The 23,522-nt window shown below is 43.3% G+C and overlaps 1 protein-coding gene across 8 annotated transcripts in view; it reads right to left on the bottom strand.

The window, feature by feature from the left end:
* The window catches only part of DLG3 (discs large MAGUK scaffold protein 3), a 56,784-nt gene that overhangs the window by 12,796 nt on the left and 20,466 nt on the right, over positions 1-23,522 (bottom strand). For all 8 annotated transcript variants that reach the window (XM_036907309.2, XM_057495543.1, XM_036907310.2 and 5 more), the window contains one exon: positions 9,941-10,055. In XM_036907309.2, the coding sequence (XP_036763204.1) occupies positions 9,941-10,055 (115 nt within the window). The remainder of the gene's footprint in view (positions 1-9,940; positions 10,056-23,522) is intronic.

Raw genomic sequence — 23,522 nt, 5'->3', positions numbered from 1 at the left:
AGTCTAAAAAAAAGAAAAACCACATTTAATATAACCTGAAAACAACCATTCCTCATATTGTTGTGGCATTGTATAATGTGTAATAAACACAGAAACAAAAAAATACACATTTCACTATGTTGGAAACATGGTATGTATATACAGTTTTGTAACCTTAGTTGTCACCTGCAATTACATCATTAATATTTCCTGTATCCTTGACTATTCTTCAAAACCAGTATTTTTAATGATGATACAATATTGTATTCTTAAGGACATTTATCCATTAAACACATATTTAGGAGCATCTAATACAACTAAGATGCTGTTCTAGGCACTTAAAGAGGGGAAATCAATATACCATGCACCTGGCTTGAGTCACTTACTTCAGATGAGGAACATGTTTGGCTCTAAGTTCCTTGGCAAACAAGGCAAAAAAAGGCAAATGCCCAATAAAAAGTGGTACCTGAGTATCTGGATTTTGTTTGATGAATCTGTGAAATGAGGAATACTGAACAACAGAACGGACAATGCTATTTTTAAAGTATGATTTTGTTAAAGACATAAGAGCAGCATCATATTTGAATTTGAAATTCTGAACTGTAATGTTCTCATTTGAGAATGTGAAAGATGAATTAACAAGAATTTCCTTTTCTATCAAGCAGAAGTGCAAATGCGAAAGGAGCTTTGCAGAACACTGGTGCCTTGAAACCATCCTGTTCCACACTTCCTATCTAATAAAGGAAGTCCCTTCCATATTCCTCATGTGGCTTTCCAGCTCTAGGATTTAAGTGGTCTCAGTTTTTCCTGGGCCCTCTCTACCAGGCTAGGCTAAGCATTCCCAATTCCTTCAACAAACAGTCCTTCTAACTGTCATGATTTTCACATTCTCCAAATCTGTGATGTGCACTTTCTCTAAATCTACTTTGTCTCTTTTGAAATTTTGCTTGACTATAAGCTAGAAAACTTTCTCATAGATGATGAAAAACAGGCCCTCAGCTAGAGTTGTGTGGCGGGCCCCTCTTGGACCAGGGCTCTTAAATCTAGAAAAATTTCATGAGGTCTAAGTCACAGTCACATTTGGAAAAACATAATCCTAACTAGCGGTTACCAAAGGGAAGGGGGTGGAGAGGGTGGGTAGGGAGGGAGGAAAAAGGGGATTAAGGGGCATTATGATTAGCACACACAATGTAGGGGGGGTCACAGGGAAGGCAGTACAGCATGGAGAAGACAAGTAGTGAGTGACTCTATAGCATCTTACTATGCTGATGGACAGGGACTGCAATGGGGTGGGGGGGACCTGAGAATATGGGTGAATATGGGGGTGATAATATGGGTAGTAACCTCAATGTTGCTCATGTGAAACCTTCATAAGACTGTATATCAATGATACCTTAGTAAAAAAAAAAAAAAACCTAACCCTTGGCTATGTCTAGAAAACACCTTTCTTCCATTATTTAAAGACTCACTGAATATACTTTGTATGGAGCACTGTGTTCCATACCTGGCGAGGCACAAAGGTAGGACATATGAAGCTGAAAAGCATTCCAAGGGAGCAGAGATCACATCCAGCTTGGGGAAGCTCAGAGGAGGTGTTGACTTCTGAACCAGGCCCCAGTGAAGGTTCAGGACTTCAAAAGACAGAGGTGGGCAGAGGCAAGTAGCCCAGGGTGTGCCTGGGGGGTCAGGAATACCTGCACAGCCCTCAGGAGAGGGGCAGGCTGGGGCCTGCACTGGGCAGGCTACAGTCCAGCTACGGAGTCTGGCATTCCATCAGTAGGCCTTGGGTGGCCCACTTCACTGCCTTGACTTTCTTACCATTACCAGGCTAAACTTTCATGCGGAAGTAAAACAGAACAGGCCCGGGTAGTAAAGTCAAACCACCTTTCAAATGTCATGTATTTCATGAAACTGAAAAATGTAAACTAGACCTTAATCAATTTGAAAAAATATCGACTACCTACCTAAGATCTTTAAGAGGCATGCTAAACTGTGGCCATCTAGGAGCGACAATCCATCTCTCTTAGGGATAGCCTGGACACCCTGAGGAGTGACAGGGATTGGTACCTAGCTACAAATGCCTTAGGTCAGGACTGGTAAGAGGACAAAGGAGCACCTTTCTCTACAACCTGGGTGTATCTTCCTGCCACTCCTTTGTATCCTTAGGGCAAGCACTAGAGAAAGTCAAGGCAGATACCCCACCGCCCCTTCTAAATCAGACTGAGCCACCATCCTGGATCCAAAATCGTACACATGGAAGGCCTGGATGACACAGCAACCAAACTTTTCAACCTGACTCAACAAGAGGGTGAGCTGGAAAAAACAAAGCAATACTTAATTGTCTTCAGACCCCAAGAAAGACCGTAACAAGCACTCTGCCACCTTTGTCCTGCCCCACGTTTGAGAGAACTTATTAACAAGGTGGTGTGCTGGGAGGCTTTGGGAGACTAGAAGCCTCAGAAACCCCTTAGTCTTTCTGGGTCTAGATAAAAAGGATTTCATGGATCAACAACAAATGTTGGCAAGTATGTGGAGAAAGGGGAACCCTCCTACACTGCTGGTGGGAATGTAAACTAGTTCAACCATTGTGGAAAGCAGTATGGAGGCTCCTCAAAAAACTAAAAATAGAAATACCATTTGACCCAGGAATTCTACTCCTAGGAATTTACCCTAAGAATGCAGGAGCCCAGTTTGAAAACAACAGATGCACCCCTATGTTTATCGCAGCACTATTTACAATAGCCAAGAAATGGAAGCAACCTAAGTGTCCATCAGTAGATGAATGGATAAAGAAGATGTGGTACATATACACAATGGAATATTATTCAGCCATAAGAAGAAAACAAATCCTACCATTTGCAACAACATGGACGGAGCTAGAGGGTATTATGCTCAGTGAAATAAGCCAGGCAGAGAAAGACAAGTATCAAATGATTTCACTCATCTGTGGAGTATAAGAACAAAGAAAAAAACTGAAGGAGCAAATCAGCAGCAGACTCACAGAACCCAAGAATGGACTAACAGTTACCAAAGGGAAAGGGACTGGGGAGGATGGGTGGGAAGGGAGGAAGAAGGGGGAAAACGGGGCATTACGATTAGCACACATAATGTAGGGGGGTGGGACATAGGGAAGGCAGTATATACAGAGAAGATAAGTAATGATTCTATAGCATCTTACTACGCTGATGGACAGTGACTGTAATGGGGTAGTGGGGGGGGGGACTTGATAATAGGGGGAGTCTAGTAACCATAATGTTGTTCAAGTAATTGTACATTAACAATATCAAAAAAATCTAATAAAAAAAAAGAATTTCATGGAGGCCTCCAAGTTAAAGACTGGTCAGGTCAGATGGAAACACTGTGTCAAGGAGCGAACAAAGTTTGCAGAAATATCACCAGGCACAGCGTAGGATCACAGAGAACAGTCTACATTTAAGAGATTATTCTGCAGCTCTGAATGTGCTGCCCCTGGTCATGGCCATGCACCTTGGCAAGGAAGGGAGAGCCAGATCTGGGTTTTCCGGCAACTTGTCAAACAAGTTTGCCAGGCCAGAAGAATACTGACCTATCTTAAGAGCAGGGTCAAAGGCCTGGCCCATAGAGAATGTGGCATGTAAAAACAATGGGAGAGTGGGCAACGAAGCAGCTGCCAGAGCCAAGTCACACCAGTATGCACAGGAGAGGCTCACTCGTCAGGGTCTGCAGGTTGGAGTTCCCAAACTAAGCTTCAGCATGGCAGCTTTAAATGCCTCTGCCTTCCTCCTGAAAAGAAAACTTTGCCGAAGGTCTTGAAAGATACGCTGCCTAAGTAGTGGCCTTTTAAACAGAATCCCCTAAGAGCTGTCTGCACCAGCCCACAGGGATGGTGCACATGCTCTGGGGATGCTGCCTAATCCCCCTTTCAGCTGGGACCTCAGTGCCAGATGGGAAGGCAGGAATATAATCAGTTCAAAGTAAACAGAGGCCAAAGCCTCTGCAGTTCAGATCCTAAATGGTAAGGTTTGGGGCCACAAGACCCAGAAAAATCTAAGCACCTGGCGCAGCCACCCTGGCGTCTTAGTGAACAGGTGTGCAAGGGAGGGGCAATTACCGAGGTAACTGACAGGCAGGTTTCTCAAGGCAAAGTGAACAAGAGCACTTGGGCACTACAATCTCAAAGGCAAGGAGCTACTTCTGCTGCACCACCTGGTGGTGTGCCCTCCTCTCTACCTGCAACCCCAGCCATCTGCCTGGCTTGGGAGGTTCTTTGTTTCCCCCTATGCCCTCGGCAGCTCCTCCAAAGCCCAACCCAAGGCCCACCACTGTGTGACCCTGCCCGCTCCAAACAGCCTTCTTCCTAATTCATATGATGTATTTAGCAGTGGCCTTGCTTTCTATTTTCTATTTATTGCTATTAACTCTTGCAACTTTTTAATCTTTCATTAAAAAGTTGCTAAAGGGGAAGCCCTTTGAGGAGTGAGGCCTTGTCTGATGCTTGTGAATTGCAGATGACAACAGGCTGGGGCAGGGGGCACAGGAACACCCTCCCAGTTACTCCTCAGTTACTGTCCCTCAGAGCTTCTTCCCGGTATTTCCCTCCCACACCAGCTGGTGTATAACACATTGTTTTCTTCCTCTGGTCAGTGGTCTTGACCTTCTGAATGTGAAGTCTTATGCAGAAGCCCTGACCCCCAGTGTGATGGTGTTTGGAGGTGAGACCTTTAGGAAGTAATCAGTTTAGATGAGGTCATGAGGGAGGGGCCCTCATCATGAGATTAGTGCCCTTATGAGAAGAGAAAGAGACAGGAGATCTCTCTTTCTCTCCTCACACACACCCAGGAAAGGCCTGTGGACACAGCAAGAGGGTGGCTATCTACAAGCCAGAGGGGACCTCACTAGAACCTGAATCTGCTGCACCTAGATCTTAGACTCCCCAGCCTCCAGGACTGTGAGTAATAAATGCCTGTCATTTAGGCCACCCAGTCTGTGGTATTTTGTTACAGTAGCATGAGCTGCCTGAGACAGAAAAATACCAGATAAAGGGCACATGTTATTTCAAAACTGAGCAGCCCCTCCCTTGCCTGGTCCATGTAAAGCGCGCACTAAGAACTATAAAGCAGTAGCTACTTGTTAGCCCTTGACCTTAGTGTGAGGGTCACAAGTTCCAGCAACTTCTGAGGAGCAACTCAAAAGCTCAAACTTGAGTACTTCATTAGACAGAGATGGGTCATCATGAGAGGAGTGAGTTCAGCTGGCACCAAGTCTGGCCTCCCTGGCACACCTTGCAGAAGGGAACATGGAAGGCAGGGAGCGCACTGTTCTCCTCAGTCAACCTCAAAGTTGCAGGCCTCAGAGGCCAATTATGAACTTAAAGGGGTACGTGAGGACCAACTGCCCCACAATATGTCAACGTTTGGGGTTCACAGCGTCTTTGGATCAGTTCAGGGGATTATGAGCACAGGTCCAGAACTGCTGTTTAAGTTATGTGATCTAGCGACAGGCTTTTCCAGAACTGATGATACAGGAAACTCTGCCCTGTCCTCCCATTGCCCTGAACACTATGGAAATTGTTGCTTTTTAAGATGAATATTATCAACATCACTAAATTCTGTCAGATAGTGAAGCCTGCCAATATTACCTTGTTGGCATCTTAATCCACTACTGAAACTTGTTACTAATTAATGTCTTCTTGTTGATAAGGAACATTCTCCAGCCTGCTTTAATGACCAAGCCAGTATTTTGACATTGTTTCTTGAATCAAGACTCTACAGATGCCTCAACATGATTTCCTTCCTACAGTGGGAAGACAACTAGGATGGCAGGTGGCCAGCCAGGAGGCCAGGGCTCCCCAAATGGCTTGATGCTGTTCTGTGGCTGCAAAGAATGCAGACAGGCTGGGTGGAACAGACTTTCCAAAGCTGTTTCTACAAATGTCCAGTTCCACCTCTTGGCAACCTTTAGAGGACAAGACTTGTATTCATTTCATTCCATAAAGAGATACATAAAGTACAAGTATAGAACACAGAGGTACTTGGAACACTAACCTACCCTGTGTCTTTGTACTATCTGCCTATCAGAATGGGCAGAGTTAAACACCCAGACACACTGACCCTGAGCAGGAGACTCCAGAGAGGCATAGTTCTGTGGACTTTTCCAGTGGGGACGGCAAATGCACCAACAGAGCCAGGGCCCTAAACTGGGCAGAAAGCGGGCTTTGCTCATCTTGCCTGTCCCATTAAAGACCTGAGTCTAGTACTGTGAAGTGTGGGGAAGGCCTTTCCATTCAGTCACCAGTGACTTTAAAACCAAGGTTCATTTTCTGAACAGTAAGCTTTCCTTCCTCCTATTCCACACTCTACAGATCCCATCTCCCCTGTTGGGACAGCTGCAGCTCCCTAGAGCTTCACCTGCTATAACGTCAGTCAGCTGTCAGAGAATGTTATTTGCTTCAAAATCATTTTGCAAGCCCATGCACACTAAAGGAAGACAGACGCTCACACAAAGGGAAGGGAGAAGCACATCAGGAGGGGAAACAATGGCAGAAAGAACTGGAGGACAATCCCCAACTGCAAAGGGTTCCTTCACTTGAATCACCTGCTTCTTCTGTACCCCTACACATACATGTTGAGCTGCCCTGGGGCAGGAACCACACTTGCTGCTTCCTTGAATCTACATTCCCCCCTCCACATTCCCCCACAACCACACCCAAATTCTCAGCCCTGGGCTTTACTGCTTTCTTCCAAAATCCGTGTAATGTTCGGCTGTTCCAGTGAAACAGAAATTAATGTCTACTGTGACACCAACCCCTGAGTGTTCTGATTGCTTGTTAAAAACATACATCTCCCCAAACCTGATGAATCCACATCAATAGATGAGGAGCCTGGGAATCTCCATCTTTACCAGCCTGCCAGCTAAATCCTATCAGGAAGGTTGGGAAATGCTGAAAGAACCATGCTCTATAGTCAGAACCACCAGGTTCAAATTCCAGTTTCGAGACTTCTCAGCTGTCTAACTGGCGTGTTTTCTCATCAGCAAAATGAGAATGATAATGTAGCTTTGTAGCATTTATTGAAAGGATTTAAAGAGCATTTACAAAGGTCCAAATGCATAGTAGGTGTTTCCCCAATGTTCCCCTTTATACTGAAGACACTGGGGAACTAACCAAAAGCATCTGAGCAGATCACATCCGGACTGGTGCTTTCACTTCAACCCCTCTGCAACAACCAGGCAAATGGCTGCCCAGCCTCTTCAGTAACACCTCCAGTGACAAAAGAGCAAATGTACTATCTCTGGGAGCAGTCCATTCCATTTTCAGACCGTCTTAATCATTAGCTCTTTCTTCCTTACGTTGAGCTTAGATCTGCCTTGGATGACGGAACAAATCTAATCCCTTTTCCACATGATGGGGTAATGCAATTAACTTTGAAAGACAAGTGAAGAGGAGTAGGTGTGTGTGTTTGGGGGGTGTCCATTTTGAGCACACTGATTGTCTAAGGCATTGGGAGGGCAGCTTTGTGCATGTGTTCAGCAAGTAGTCGATATGCAAGTCTGGAGTTCAGGAGAGAGATCAGGGATGTCATTTACACAACAGGATTTGAAGCTATGAAAATAAATGACATTGCCATTTAGGGGGCAGAGCTAATGAAAAGTACTGAGGAATGGTCCACAAGGTAGGAAGACAACCTTTCAAGAAGGAGGTAGATAATTCACAGAAACAAACAGACCAGTGGCAGAGCGCCAGTGAAGGACTCACTGAATTTGACACCTAAGAGGTCACCACTGGTCACTGACAGAGCTGGGCTTCTGCTCCTCTGGAGCCTTCCGGAGCTGCTTGGAAGCACACCACCATGCTGAAAAGCAGATGCACAATTCCTTTCCTGCTGTAAGTGAGGCAATCTGAAGAAATAGCAGCAGCAGGTACAGATGACTCCCAACATTTCCCCACCTGTATATTAAGATGAGTTTCTGCAAATAAGGCTTCCACGCTCTTATCTTTTGGGGAAACACTGCCTAGTACAGTCCCCCCTGGAGACTAATCATAGTGAAGTACTCTATTTTTCTGTTTCATACATTCATTGCCCAACTTACTGAACCATTGACTTTTCACACAATGCATACTAACATCTTGAGGAATTAGTGTTTCCTGGCACATAATTTGGCAAATGTGGTGAGCAGGAGAGACAAGACAATAGTTTAAGGGACTATTGATATCAAGGGAGTTTCTTTTTCTTTTTAAGAGCAGAAGAAATGTTAATATGTTTACATGCTGAAGAAAAGGAACCAAGTGTAGAGTAAAAAGCCAAAACAGGCAGGAAAGGGCAGGGAGCAAGCCAGGCTTGGGGAGAGAGGGGTTAGCTTCGTGAAGGCCCTCAGCTTGCTGCTTTAGCCATAAGACATTTTTTTCCCTGGATTAGGTGTAGTGATCATCAGTGTGCACACTGCTAAACTGTATTTACTCTCCTTGGAGGATAGAGACGTTAACTCTAGCTAAGGTTAAGTGCAGATTATGTCAACTGCCTAAACCGATTCACTAGAAACCAAGTGCAGTATCCACCCTCCTGCCAAGTTAGATGGAATGTATCCCTTGTTCAAGCCAGGGAAGGGAGCGCTAGGTCTTCCAGGCCGGGAGCTAGGCCCACTCCCCCTGCCCAGGCAGAGAGCTCTAGCACAGGATAGGCAAAGAGGGGGAACCTAAAAATAAAGCTTTGTGAAGAAACTGTCTTGCCTAAAGAGTAGCTTCCTACGCACTCTGGAGTGCCACATCTGCGGAAGCTGGCAGCACCAGAACGGAACAATCCTGACCAAGTCAAATAACTATTACCCTTTTGCAGGGGCGACAGCACATTTCTGATTCCCCCATCAGCACCCCAGTCTAGGCTGCAGCCCCAGAGCAAGGGCTTAGTGACAGAAAGCAGGAACTGAAAAGATCACCCATAACTAGTCCAGCCTTCCACCCGCTCTTCTCCCTTCACAGCGGGAGGTGAGCACAGCAAATGTGAAGAAAGCTGCTCTCAACACAAGAGAAATTGAGTTGAGGGTCCATTTTAGGACAGAACTGTGAAGGGTTCTAGTGGGCTCCAGGCTCAAAGCTGGCTCCCTCGGCTCCACTCCCGGCAGTAGTGTCCACACACACACAGCTACCTCTGGCTGGGGGAAGGTTTTAAACCTTGGAGGGATACAATGAACTCACACCAGGCTGTTAGGAATTTTGCCAAGAATCCCAGGCAGGAAGAAGGAAACTACCCTCAGTTCTAGGAGTCCATACTGTTCATTTAGCAGTCCAACTCCCAGAGAGGTTTGTACTTTGACCTGACCAAGTATTACAATATGCCTCAAGGGTCAGAAGCTCAACCGTCAGCCATATCTCTGAATAGCGTTTAATGCCACATACCCATTCCCTCCCTCCACCCACTCCGCCACCCCCCACCTACCCCCACCAATGGACACCATCCTGTCCATGACCCATGCCTCCAATACTGCAGACCAGTGAGGTAAGGAGTGAGAAAACACAATTAAAAACAAAATTCCAGAACACAGCAATCTGTCAGTTCTTTGGTCTCTTAAAAGAGACCCTGTACCAGACCACAGCGAGAGTTGATAGGCTTGGATACAAACCTGATGTCTATTATGCATATGTGGAAGGGCGGGAACATGCCAAGTTTTCCTCTCAAATCACAGATTGCAAGTAAAGTTCTTTCAAAATGGAGTGCTATTTGAATGCTAACTAGCAACAATCACCAACAGTCTTTTACAATTAGAGCAAACTGAAATTTCCCAGCACTGAGTCATTCATGAGTGAAAAGGAAGAAGCTAGCAAACAAAAGGGAGGAGATGCTGACCATAAAGTACACAGGCTGAGCACACAAAGTGTTGTTTCAGTACTGGGAGTACACACTCCCTACTCACTGCTTACACAAGGGATGGGTTGGCACAGAGCTCCCCTCATGCACCACAAGGCCTGATGCTCAGAAGGGTGACTTACCTGACATACAAAGACCTCTTCTCACTTGTCCGGAGGGACCCAGACCCAGAGCTCATGCTGCTGTTCATCATTTGTTCTCGCAAGTCATGTATCTTCGACTCAAAGCGACTGTACTCTGTCAGGGAGACAAGGGAAAAGACCAGAAAAGAATGAACCCAAGGAGCAGCCCAGAGCCTGCACGCCAGTGGCCAAAGAGCCAGGGGGACACTTGGCTTCAAAGCAGCCAGAGGCAGCCCAGTCCATCTTTGCTTTGATAGCAGAACCTCCTCAAGCACAGAAAGACAGACTTTTTTCCACTCCCAGACTACTGCAAGGAAAGAATACACCTGATAAAGGAGTAACATGTGGACCTAGCAAATGGGAAAAGCTTTTTTTCTATCTGCCCTGAAATCTCACTGATCCTTAGGAAAAAAATAACAACTGGAAAGAGGTTCCAGGGCAGCCTTCATAAATCTTAAGAGCAGGCACTAAGGCCCAAGGAGAGCAGATGGGAAAGGAGACTTTCCCAAAAGTGGATTGCAGAGAACAGATGGCCCTGAGCAGGGTGGAGGGGCTGGGAAGGGTCTGAGGCTATTGCCATTATATCACAGTGAGGCAAGCAGAATGACTTATTTCCAGAGGACTGGTTTTTTTGAGGGGGTAAGATTGGAACCCAGTACAAAGGTAAAAACAAGCTTCACAATCAGATGAAGAGATCACAAAGCTCTCCTGAGTTATTTTCCTTTTAGCCAACAGGGCCTTTGGCTGCAGTAACAACCATCAAGCAGAAATTCTCCCAAATCTAGAGTCTGCTCACACCTCTCTCCTCCAAAACCACCTCGTCAGTGGGGTCATAATTCCATGCCCAGCTTTGTGGCCCACTGACACCACCGTAACAGCCAAGGTGACTAGAGGTTTACACCCAGCTTAAGAAAATGTGATGGAGAAAAATTAATTAGCCATACGAGTATTATTAGAGGCTTTTGATTGAGCTGCTTTGCTGTGACACTTCCCTCGTATGTTTAAATATGATATGCACACACCCCACATACACAATTACACAACATTTTTCAGGTTCATAATTGCTTTATCAAGTGGGACATACCTAAAGCACAGGCTGTGGAAATGGTAGAAATCAGGCATACTTCATTATGACAAGCTGATTTTAAAGGAAGTCAAAATTTATACTAAGGGTTGAAAGTTGGGAACTGCTTTTAAAAACAAACACATTTCCAGGGACAAAGAATTCCACAAAAGCATCTTCATGCACCACAGAGGGCTGGCAAGAAGCATCCACATCTAGTCTGTAATGACGCTAAGGCAGAAAACAAAACACCTGTTCCAACAACTGACACTCTCCTTCCCTCAGCAAACCAACCTGACCTTCAGCTGCATATAAAGGGAAATGCTTAAAAGCCCAAAGGAGAGGAAATGGGAGTTTGACTTGCCCAATTATCTTCTTCTCAACAAAGTTTGTTTGTGTTCACTCTGGTACCAATGAAGCCAACTGGTTAAATTCATGTGCTCTTTCATTTATCATGCACTGGTGTTACGGTGATTTGTCCTCATTACCTACTCCCATCCCTGAAATCTTGCAGGAAGCAGTTAAGTCACTGACTCAACCATTAAATGTTGGGGGAAGAGAGACAGCAGCTGGACATTGTCCCTGTTCTGAGGGTTACAAAGGCAACACATCAATATCACTGAGGTAGAAGGTGGTGACCTATACCTGCTGTCACAAAAAGCCCTGAACCGCTTGAGAGCGCAGCTCATGGCTGTCTACTTCTAGGACCACCCAAGCACCTGACCCCACCCCAGGGCTCAGCCCTCCACCTGCCCCTATCCAGTGGGCTCCTTTCTGGCCCTCCTCTGCTCTCACCGGCTAAGAGAACCTGGATGAGACAGATTTCTGACCAAGCAGCCCTTTCTGGGGGAACATTAGTAAAAGGCAGAAATAATCACTGAACCCAGAAAAAAATCCACCCAATCTATCCCTAAGCCGTCCCCCTAGCCCCCTTGCAACTTGCTTATACATTGCCTTCTTTGGAATTGACTTGCCCACTAAACTCCAACTTAGCAGCATGTCATGGCAGTTGCTTAGTAACTATTTTTCTTAAAAAATCCTTTAAGAAACAACCACCAATCCACCATTTCCTCAAGGCTCCTAATCCAAGGTTGATAATGCTAGGCTAGAGGGACCACTAAAAAAGACTACACAGAGAACAGGCTACTGTTTCAAGGAATCTACTTTGTTTTCCACAGGCTACTAAGATTTCAAGTCTATTACATGATATTTTATTCATTTTTTTCCCATTCAGATGATCCCCTTTAGAGTTCCAGCTGCTCATTGGTCTCTGGCTTTTATTTGTAGTTATCTACTGTCCACTAGGCACACACGCTACTGCCTCTGAATAAATGATTGATGGGTAAGTAAAAAACAGATTAGAAAACTGTGCCCAAGTAGACAATTCTATTCTCAAACTAATAAACCTAACAGTTTATTTAACTGATGGCTGCCAGATTCACTAAGGGGTTGGAAAGGTAGTTAAGAAGTAGTCCCATTTACTTTTGTTCCCAAGGTTAATTGTTTGGAGCAACTGGACTGTATGTCTCTTAAACACGCTTTTGAGATGTTAATAACCCACAGTAACAAAGAAAAAATAATTCAACTTTAGAATAGTCCATAGGACTCATGTAAATATTAGAGGCATCATTTTCCCAGGACAAAAGCATCTCATTAAAAGCATCTGCATTCTAAGACCTCACAATTGGCCAAGGTCCCTCTGCCCCTTCCACTCTTACCTAAGGAGGCCATCGCTGGAAGGCATCTCCTAAGCCAGGTCACTGCCAAGGAAGCCCAAAATCAGCCTGTAGCCCAAAGGGCCCACTTCAAACAGGCTACTTTAATAAAACAACACTTATTACTAAACTCTCAAGTCTACTAAATTGTGTTTTATTCATTTTTTCCCATTCAGATGAACCCAGCCATTTGTGACCCATAAAGACATCTACAGTGAGTCATCGCTCCCTCGTCCCTTTGCTAATCACAGAAAAACAAGGGGGTTGGGACACCACCAGTCAGCATTCCGAGAAACACCGACCATCTGAGGTGCCTCAGAAAGATTACGATTTTGAATCCCCACACAAACTGACTCAGAACCTACAGTGACCCCAGGAATCTGCATTTTTAACATGCATCAAAGTGATTCTAATGTCTAATAAAGTTTGAAAATGCTGGTCTTAACTTACAAAGCTGGGTTTTGTTTTGTTAGTTCAGGGAAAAGATAAGGTAAAGATCCTGTACCATGTCTCAAAAAAGGAAGATAGGGCAAGAGGGTTGGAAAGCTCTTAAAAAAAAATTGGCAATACAATTGCAAATCTCAATTTGGGAAAGGAAAAGTGCTCAAGAGGCCTCTGTCCAATATGCCTGCAAAGAAAGCCAATGAGTTTACAAATTTTTTAAATTATAAAAGCAGTACATGATTTTTAAACATCTTTTCTTCTCTTTACACATTCCTGTATCATTTCCCCATCACAGCAGAAAATGTATTTTTTGCCTTCTTTGGAAATGACTTGCCCACTAAACTCCAGAAGAAACTAGTATTTCTAGTATGTATCCTTCCACACTTCCACACACATATTGTTTATATACATATGTTCACAAGTCACACAGATTCACATGCATCAACTTCTTTCATTCTCTATTATGTCATGGAAACCCATCCCCGTCAGTACACACAGACCTACCTCATCATTTCTAATAGGTGTGTAGCAGTCCGTATTATGGATAGACCATAATTTATTCAGTCATATCCCAACTACTGTACACTTAAATTATTTACATTACAATCAGTGTTGCACGGTACATGTGTATGAGTATTTCTTTAGCATGGAATCCTAGAAGTAAAAACTGCAGGGTCAAATTATCTGCCCATGAAAAAAATCTGATTGGCACTACCCCAAATTGAACCTCAACATACTGAAACCCTTAGGACTGGAAATGAGGATAAACTGCTATTCAAAGCTTCCCATATCTTTTCTGTTTCTGAAGAACTTACCTTGAGGACAGATTGATCTTTTCTTTGGGGGAAAACACTTTAATGAGCCTTTGATAATGCAAAAATGAAGTCAAGATTGTATTCTGGAACAGACAAAGAGGAACCTCCAATGTTCTCTCTGCTTAATCACAGAAAAGGTTAGTCCTCCTGTGGGTGGAGCTGGTGGTTCAAAGGGCTTGTCCCATCACCTGTTATATGACACTACTACCTCTAGAAATATCTGCCTCCAGACTTGACCACTCAACCTCCCCCTACTTGACAACCACGTGCCAAACCTCCCTGTGAATGTAAATGTCACCCCCTTTCCCCTGCCTGCAACCAGTGTTTCCTCACGGTTTGCTGATGTTTCTTCCCAAATGTGTCCTCAATCCATCTATTTATTTATTTCACTGCCACTGCCTCTTCATTTTCTCTTCACTATTTTATCGCTTGCCTTTTCTCTCTAGGCCACAGTGTGTCATCTCTCCTCTGGACTATTGCTATATTGCCCTAAGTGGTTGTCTGCCCCCAGGCTCTCCAAGGTCCAATCCACCTTAGATTCTTATTTGAAAAGCCTTCCTTAAAATGTCAACTTGTAGTCCCCGTGTCCAAGTATCTATAACTCAACAGCAATTAAATAATTTTACTTTAATATCTCAACTGAACTTTCGAGAACTGCTACAGCTATCCTCCTGTGGTTCCCAGTCTGTCTCCTGCCAAGCCCACCTCTCATTACACAGATGCTCTTTTGAGCTGGCCTGCCTGGAACCCTTGAACACTACTTGTTCATTCCTATCTGTTATTCTCTTCTGGAATTTTCTCCCCTGCCTGACACTGAACATCCTTTATGTCCTTCACCACCTTTCTTTCCTCATCCCAGTTTTCTTCATTCCTTTATTCAAATATTTACTGCCTACTGTGTACCAGGCACTGTGAGAGCTGCAGGGATATAACAACAATCAAATCAGTTCCTAAAAACGACATTATGAAACAACTGTTTAACTACGCCTTTCACTACAATTGTGACAATTGCTGTGAAGAAAACGCTAGGAGACTAACAGGGTGACCTAACCTACTGGGGGGATTTGGGGAAGGTGTTAAAGATTTCCCTGAGGAAGTGACATTTAAGCTGAGCCTTTAAGGATGAAGAGTTAGCCAGGGGCAGAGTGGTGGATAAAGTAAGCATTCCAGACAGAAGGAACAGCACCTGTGCAGGTACAAAATGTCTGGATCACAGGAAAGTGAAGGGATACTAAGAGATACCGGTAGAAGATCAGACTAGGGAGGTAGGCAGGGGTCAAATCATACAAGGCCTATGGATTACAGCAAAGATTTTTGCTTTTATCCGAAGAGTAATAGAAAAGAAGTCACCGAAAGATTTTAAGTAAAGGAATAACATGATTGGGGGTGGGGGTTGATAGTCTTTATCACTTTGGCTACTGTGGGAAGAGTAAGTATGGTGCCTCACAGGCATATTGCAGTTTCTTGACAGCAGAGGGCCACGCGCTCTCTGTCTAGCCCTACAGCTGCTGGTTAAGTAGCCCCTGCTTTGAGAGTATCCAAACCAGCCAGCCTCGTAGCCTCTGCTCAAATATGTCCAATGTTGGAAAGCTTTCTAGTCCTCAGTTTAATATTACATAACAATACCAAGAGAAAGTTCTTGGGTTGAGGGCCAAATACTTTGCCAGCTGATCCTAATTAAAGAAGGTCAAAGAGCTGGGAATGCCTGGAGCAGTTTCCAAGGCTACCAGATGAGACTGAATGGAAAGCTGAATGTGAACAGGGAAGAGGTAGCAGCTGATGAAAGGCTGGAGACCAGGTTATAAAAGTTCAAGATAGGACTTCTCTTACTAGGCTATGGGAACCACTGTTGAGTGTTTAAACAGGAAAGTGAACAATTAGAACCAGGTCTGGGGGAAGATGATTCTGAAGATATAATATAGAATGGAGGCCAGAGAGAAAAGATAACAGAGACCAGGAACCTATTCTACTGGTATAGACAATGACTTGAAAGACCTGACATAGTATGGGGGCAATTGAGGATAGATAAAGGGACAAGAATGAAAAAATGTTGGAGCTAGAAGAGATAAAATCTGGCATCTGATTTTATGTAGGGAGAGAAAGGATCAAAGGCAACTCCTGAGTTTTTTGCCGATAGACCAGGAAAAGGTGGAATAACATCAGCCGTAACAGAAAATGGCCATCATGTCCTCAAAATAAGCTCTCTCTTCTTCAGACTAAATAATGTTACTTCCTTAACTATTCTTCATCTAACATGGTTTCCAGCCCCTCTGCTACCTCTCCCTTTGAAAACCTAGTACCCAGAATTTGTGATGATGTCACTTCCTTTACAAAAATTAGAAGCACCTTGATGTGGTTTCTGTTTCCTTCTCAAGGTTCAGCAAGGAAATCTGCAGCCCCACTAAATCAACAAACTTTTATTGAACTTGTTAACTCGCTATAAAAGATCCGAGAGCCAAACCTGGACAGTGTAATTCTCAAGTTCTGGCTCCTCAGGAACTAATCTAAGAAAAAGAATACAAAACTTTCTCCTTCCACCCACCCCAAAACACTAACAACTGACCAACAAAAACCACAAACCATTTCAGCAAAACACTGACACGTCAAAGGTTTCAAGATCTACTTAATAGTCTAAAGCATCAAAGGAGACAGAAACTACAATATTCATGAATATGAACTGGACACACAAGCAAGCATCTCCTCTCTAAGACTTTGCTCTCAAGTCCATCTACCTTCCTAATGACAGGAAAAGTGTCTCCTGAGAACAAAAAATAACATCTGTCATTAATTTGGAAAAGCTGAAAGGGGCTCAGTTTCTCAAAATGTAGAAAGTTTATTTGGTCTTATTTGATTACAGTTAGGGAAATGATTAGAAATAGGAAACAAATGGTATCAACAAAGGGTACTTATTCTGCATTGGTATAGAGTTCTGTTGACTTGAATGAAGATATAAAAGAGAAATGCTATAGAATAAAAGAAAAGCTATGACTATCAAATTTGGAAATGATAATGAAGGTGGGGAGAAGACCAGATAAGACTTCAGACACACAGATTTTGACAAGTAGGAACAATGGGAAGAGGCAACGTGGATAAAATGAGAGTTCCTGTGGCCAGGATTCTCACCTGGCCCTGGTTGACTAGCCCACTGCACACCCGTGGGCAATTTGACTCTATAAAAAGAGCTCTGCCCAGTGCTCTGGGCAAGACATGGTGGCAGGGCTGTAAGGCTGCAGGAGAGCTGAACAGAGGCTGGAGTGGTGGCAGTGCCGAGGACAGAGGCCCAGAGAACAGCTGTGTGGGACAACTGTGCAGAGAGGCCCAGAGGACGGCTGTGCTGGACGACTGTGCAGAGAGGCCCAGAGGACGGCTGTGCGGGATGACTGTGCAGAGAGGCCCAGAGGACAGCTGTGTGGGACGGCTGTGCAGAGAGGCTCGGAGGACGGCTGTGCAGACAGAGGGGCCCGGAGGCAGAGACTGGCTTGCTGCATGCAGACTTGCTCTGAGTGAATGGGATTCTAGTGACTGACCTGCCACATGGAAATAAACCTGGGTATAACCCTTTCACCCCAAGAACGTTTTGCTGTCAATTTCTTTGGTCTCACTGAATCCATAGCGAACTTGCCCGGGGCTGAAACCCATTGGCAAGACAGGCAAACAAAAACAAAGTAAAAAAGAATTTAACTTCCTGACCTTGAGTCTCCAAACAAATAGTGAGCAGGGAAGACAGGAATGATTAATAGCATGCATAGTGGTTGGCTATAAACTCAAAATAAGCTAGTAACTGCCTAGAGGCTCATTTGTTCTTTTGGAAGTGCAAATGTTCAACTCTCAAACTCATATAAGCCCCTCATTTGCCAATGCTGAGCTGCCCTGAGCGCAAAGGAATCACCCACTGTGAAAATGTACAGAACTCGGGTGGAAATGAAGTGATAACCTCAGGAGAGAGTCACAGATTTTGATGAGTAGGAACTGTGTTTTCAGATTCTATGGTTTCCCTTACAGTGCAAGCCCTCAGGAAGTGTCTGAATTACAACATTTTGTCCCAAGAATATAGCTCGGGTTTTCAAAAGAAATGGATGAAGCTGAGAAGAAAATAAGTCCATAAAGAAGACACCTGTCAGTGTGGAGATAAGGATATAAGTAGCCAAACAGCACACTTCTAGGAATTACAGACTTGTCTCTATAACTATAGTATGAAGCCTATTAATTGGGTTAGTTTCCAATCATGGGGCCCACTATTTAAAGAATCTGACACCTCTAAAACTTTAGAATTTCACAGGTCCCTTCTCATTTTGACATAATATAATTTTATGACCAAATCAATGAGGTCCATAAGGAATCAAACCTAGGACTAGTCCAGCTTAATTTTGTAATATGATCTAGAAGAGGGACATCTTCACATCTGCAAACGATCCTAAGCTCTGAGTCAAAAATAAACTTCATAAATTCAAAAAAACACTCTTAAGGCTATGTGAGGGGGCAGAAAAGTGGCAAACAGGCCTCAATATGGGCAGATACTGCTTGAAGAAAAATAATCTCAAACTTTTAGAGCAATGGGCTCAGAACCATGACTAACCCAGAATAGAAACCTCGAAGTTGTTGTTCTGGTTCCAGCACTGTCACAGTGCAGCTTCCTCAGCCACACACACACACAAAACCAGGCTTCCAGATTGCAACCTGATACTAGGAATGAGACAAAAAACAAGACATTCCAGATCAGCCTGCCTATTGACTGGATGTTTCTGTCCCACAAAATGCTTAGTGAGGATGCAGAAAAAGCTACTGGGCAAAAGCACTGTATAAGGTGTATAAAGGTACAAAGGTATTACATTCAGCCATCTGGTCTGAAATGAGTAGAATTAAAAATCCTTTAAACGCATATCATGCTAGGAAAAAGTCGTTCACAGGACCTTCCGCCTGGTCCTTCTCACCTATTCCTGATCAGCCAGCAGATCACGGTAAAAGCCTCAAACAGGACCTTTCTTCTACCTCACAGGAATTTCATATAGCTTATTCAAATGCATGATTAACAAAGCCTTTAGCTCTTTTAGCCCTTACACAAAAGTATATGTAAGAACCCCAGTAAGACAAAATACCTCATCCAGGAAACATGACAAAGAAGACAGAATTATATACCTTTCTGTGCTGTGAGTAGCAGGTACTCACAACAATCTTTTCCACTTAATGGAGATACTGCAACATAGTGACACAAACACATCTTATAATTTTATGATTTGAGTTAATGTAACTGATTCTGTTTTACCAGGTCAACTGAGAGTCTAGATTCAAATATTCTTCATAGTAGTTACTCCAACAGGATCACAAATTCTCTGAAGATCTTTATTGGGGTATCGATTGTATCTCTTTTGAGTCATAGGAACCCAGAAAATGGGACCTAGAGAAAGGAATTTCTTGTTATTTGCCAAAACCTGTGGTCATTTTTAGTAACTGATAATCCCAGAGTAAAGTATTACAGAATAGAATAGAAACCCAAAATCCAAATCAGGTGTGTGTGTGTGCAATAAAGGTGGCATTATAAAACAGTAGGGAGATGGTGGATTATTTAATAAGTGGTACTAAGGTAATTCATGGAACACTTAAGAGTGAAAATAAGGTACTATCACACCTTACATCATAAACTCTAGGCAGGTAAAGGTTTTAAATGCAAAAATAAAAATAAATTCGAAATGGATCAAAGACCTCAATGTAAGTCATGAAACCATAAAACTCTTAGAAAAAAACAGGCAAAAATCTCTTGGATATAAACATGAGCAACTTCTTCATGAACATATCCCCCCGGGCAAGGGAAACAAAAGCAAAAATGAACAAGTGAGTGCTTCTGTACAGCAAAGGACACCACCAATAGAACAAAAAGTCATCCTACTGTATGGGAGAACATATTCATAAATGACATATCTGATAAAGGGTTGACATCCAAAATATATAAAGAGCTCACACACCTCAAGAAACAAAAAGCAAATAATCCAATTCAAAAATGGGCAGAGGAAGAGCTGGAGCCAAGATGGTGGCATGAGTAGAGCAGCTGAAATCTCCTCCTAAAACCATACATATTTTTGAAAATACAACAAATACAACTATTCCTAAAAGAGAGACCAGAAGACACAGGAAAACAGCCAGACTACATCCACACCTGCGAGAACCCAGGGCCTCACGAAGGGGGTAAGATACAAGCTGAGGCCCGGCAGGACCCGAGCACCCCTCACCCTAGCTCCTGGCGGGAGGAGAGGAGTCAGAGGGAGGGAGAGGGAGCCCAGGACTGCTAAACACCCAGCCCTAGGCATCTGTACCAGATCACAGACACACAGTGCATGGTGTGCTGGATACTAGGGAAACAGGACAGTAAGACCTACGAGCGTGTCCCCACAGCCAGTACCCCTGGGACAAAGAAAAGCGAGTGCTTTTTGAAAGTCTTAAAGGGACAGGGACCCCACGGCTGGACAGAAGAGTCCAGGGACACTTAGCCCAGCAGCTGGGAATCCCAGGGAACTACGGGCACCCTGACCCCCTGGGTGGCAGCACAGCTCGGAGGCCCCTCACGGCGATAAACAGACTCCTGCCTGTTTCCCCTCCAACAGGTTCCGCCATATTGGAGCAGCAGACTGAGGTCAGCCATGCCCATAGCAACCGCAGAGCTTAACTTCACAGCAGCAGGGCAAGAATCAGAGGCCCCGTCTGCGCACAGCGGCCCAGCACAAGCCACTAGAGGTCACTGTTCTCCCAGGAGAGGAAGGCCACAAACCAGCAAGAAGGGATGTTCTCCCAGGCGACACATGCACCATCTTCCAGCAACTACCTCTATTGTCATGAAAAGGCAGAAAAATTTGATACAAACCAGATTAAACCAGACAGTTTCCCCTGAGAAAGAATCTGGGTAGATGGACCTAACCAATCTCCCTGAAAAAGAATTCAAAATAAAGGTGATAACCATGCAAACAGACCTGCAGAGAAATATGCAAGAGCTAAGGGATGACGTCCGGAGGGAGATTACAGAAATGAAACAATCTCTGGAAGGATTTATAAGCAGAATGGATAAGATGTAAGAGGTCATTGATGGAATAGAAACCGGAGAACAGGAAAGCATAGAAGCTGATGCAGAGAGAGATAAAAGGATCTCAAGGAGTGAAACAATATTAAGAGAACTGTGTGACCAATCAAAAAGGTACAATATCCACATTATAGGGGTACCAGAAGAAGAAGAGAGAGAAAAAGGGATAGAAAGTGTCTTTGAAAAAATAATGGCGGAAAACTTCCCCAAACTGGGGGAGGAAATAATCTATCAGACCATGGAAGTACACAGAACTCCCAACAGAAGGGACCCAAGTAGGACAACACCAAGACACATAATAATTAAAATGGCAAAGATCAAGGACAAGGACAGAGTTTTAAAGGCAGCTAGAGAGATGAAAAAGGTCACCTACAAAGGAAAACCCATCAGGCTATCATCAGACTTCTCAACAGAAACCTTACAGGCCAGAAGAGAATGGCATGATATATTTAATGCAATGAAACAGAAGGGCCTTGAACCAAGAATACTGTATCCAGCACGATTATCATTTAAATATGAAGGAGGGATTAAACAATTCCCAGACAAGCAAAAGTTGAGGGAATTTGCCTCCCACAAACCACCTCTAGAGGGTATTTTAGAGGGACTGCTCTAGATGGGAGCACTCCTAAGACTAAATAGATATCACCAGAGAAAATAAAATCACAGCACAGAAAGCAGACCAACCAAATACTAACTAAAGGCAAAAAACAAAATCAACTACCCACAAAAGCAGTCAAAGGAAACACAAAAGAGCACAGAATAAAACAACCAACATATAAAGAATGGACGAGGAGGAATAAGAAAGGAGAGAAATAAAGAATCACCAGTGTTTATAACAGCTCAATAAGCAAGATAAGTTACACAGTAAGATACTAAAGAAGCTAACCTTGAACCTTTCGTAACCAAGAATTTAAAGCCTGCAATGGCAATAAGTACATATCTTTCAATAATCACCCTAAATGTAAATGGACTGAATGCACCAATCAAAAGACACAAAGTAATAGAATAGAAAAAAGGCAAGACCCATCTATATGCTGCTTACAAGAAACTCACCTCAAACCCAAAGACATGCACAGACTAAAAGTTAAGGAATGGAAAAAGATATTTCATGCAAACAACAGGGAGAAAAAAGCAGGTGTTGCAGTACTAGTATCAGACAAAATAGACTTCAAAACAAAGAAAGTCACAAGAGATAAAGAAGGACATTACATAATGATAAAGGGCTCAGTCCAACAAGAGGATATAACCATTATAAATATATATTCACCCAACACAGGAGCACCAGCATATGTGAAACAAATACTAACGGAACTAAAGGAGGAAATAGAATGCAATGCATTTATTTTAGGAGACTTCAACACGCCACTCACTCCAAAGGATAGATCCACCGGATAGAAAATAAGTAAGGACACGGAGGCACTGAACAACACACTAGAACAGATGGACCTAATAGACATCTACAGAACTCTACATCCAAAAGCAACAGGATACGCATTCTTCTCAAGTACACATGGAACATGCTCCAGAACAGACCACATGCTTGGCCACAAAAAGAGCCTCAGTAAATTCCAAAAGATTGAAATTCTACCAACCAACTTTTCAGACCACAAAGGTATAAAACTAGAAATAAATTGTACAAAGAAAGCAAAAAGGCTCACAAACACATGGAGGCTTAACAACATGCTCCTAAATAATCAATGGATCAATGAACAAATTAAAATAGAGATCAAGGAAAATATGGAAACAAATAACAACAACCACACAGAGCCACAACTTCTGTGGGACGCAGCGAAATCAGTCTTAAGAGGAAAGTATATAGCAACCCAGGCATACTTAAAGAAGGAAGAACAATCCCAAATGAATAGTCTAATGTCAAAATTATCAAAATTGGAAAAAGAAGAAAAAATGAGGCCTAAAGTCAGCAGAAGGAGGGACATAATAAAGATCAGAGAAGAAATTAACAAAATTTAGAAGAATAAAACAATAGAAAAAAATCAATGAAACCAAGAGCTGGTTCTTTGAGAAAATAAACAAAATAGATAAGCCTCTAACCAAACTTATTAAGAGAAAGAGCATCAACACACATCAACAGAATCAGAAACAAGAAAGGAAAAATCACGACAGACTCCACAGAAATACAAAGAATCATTAGAGAATACTATGAAAACCTATATGCTAACAAGCTGCAAAACCTAGAAGAAATGGACAACTTCCTAGAAAAATACAAACTTCCAAGACTGACCAAGGAAGAAACACAAAATTTAAGCAAACCAATTACGAGCAAAGACATTGAAGCGGTAAGCAAAAAACTACCCAAGAACAAAACCCCTGGGCCAGATGGATTTACCTTGGAATTTTATCAGACATACAGAGAAGACATAATACCCATTCTCCTTAATGTTTTCCAAAAAATAGAAGAGGAGGCAATACTCCCAAACTCATTCTATGAAGCCAACATCACCCTAATACCAAAACAGGG

The sequence above is a fragment of the Manis pentadactyla genome, chromosome X, assembly GCF_030020395.1.
Source record: "Manis pentadactyla isolate mManPen7 chromosome X, mManPen7.hap1, whole genome shotgun sequence".
NCBI classification, from domain to species: domain Eukaryota; kingdom Metazoa; phylum Chordata; class Mammalia; order Pholidota; family Manidae; genus Manis; species Manis pentadactyla.
Note: the sequence above shows the minus strand (reverse complement) of the source record. Positions and strands in the feature narration are given on the sequence as shown.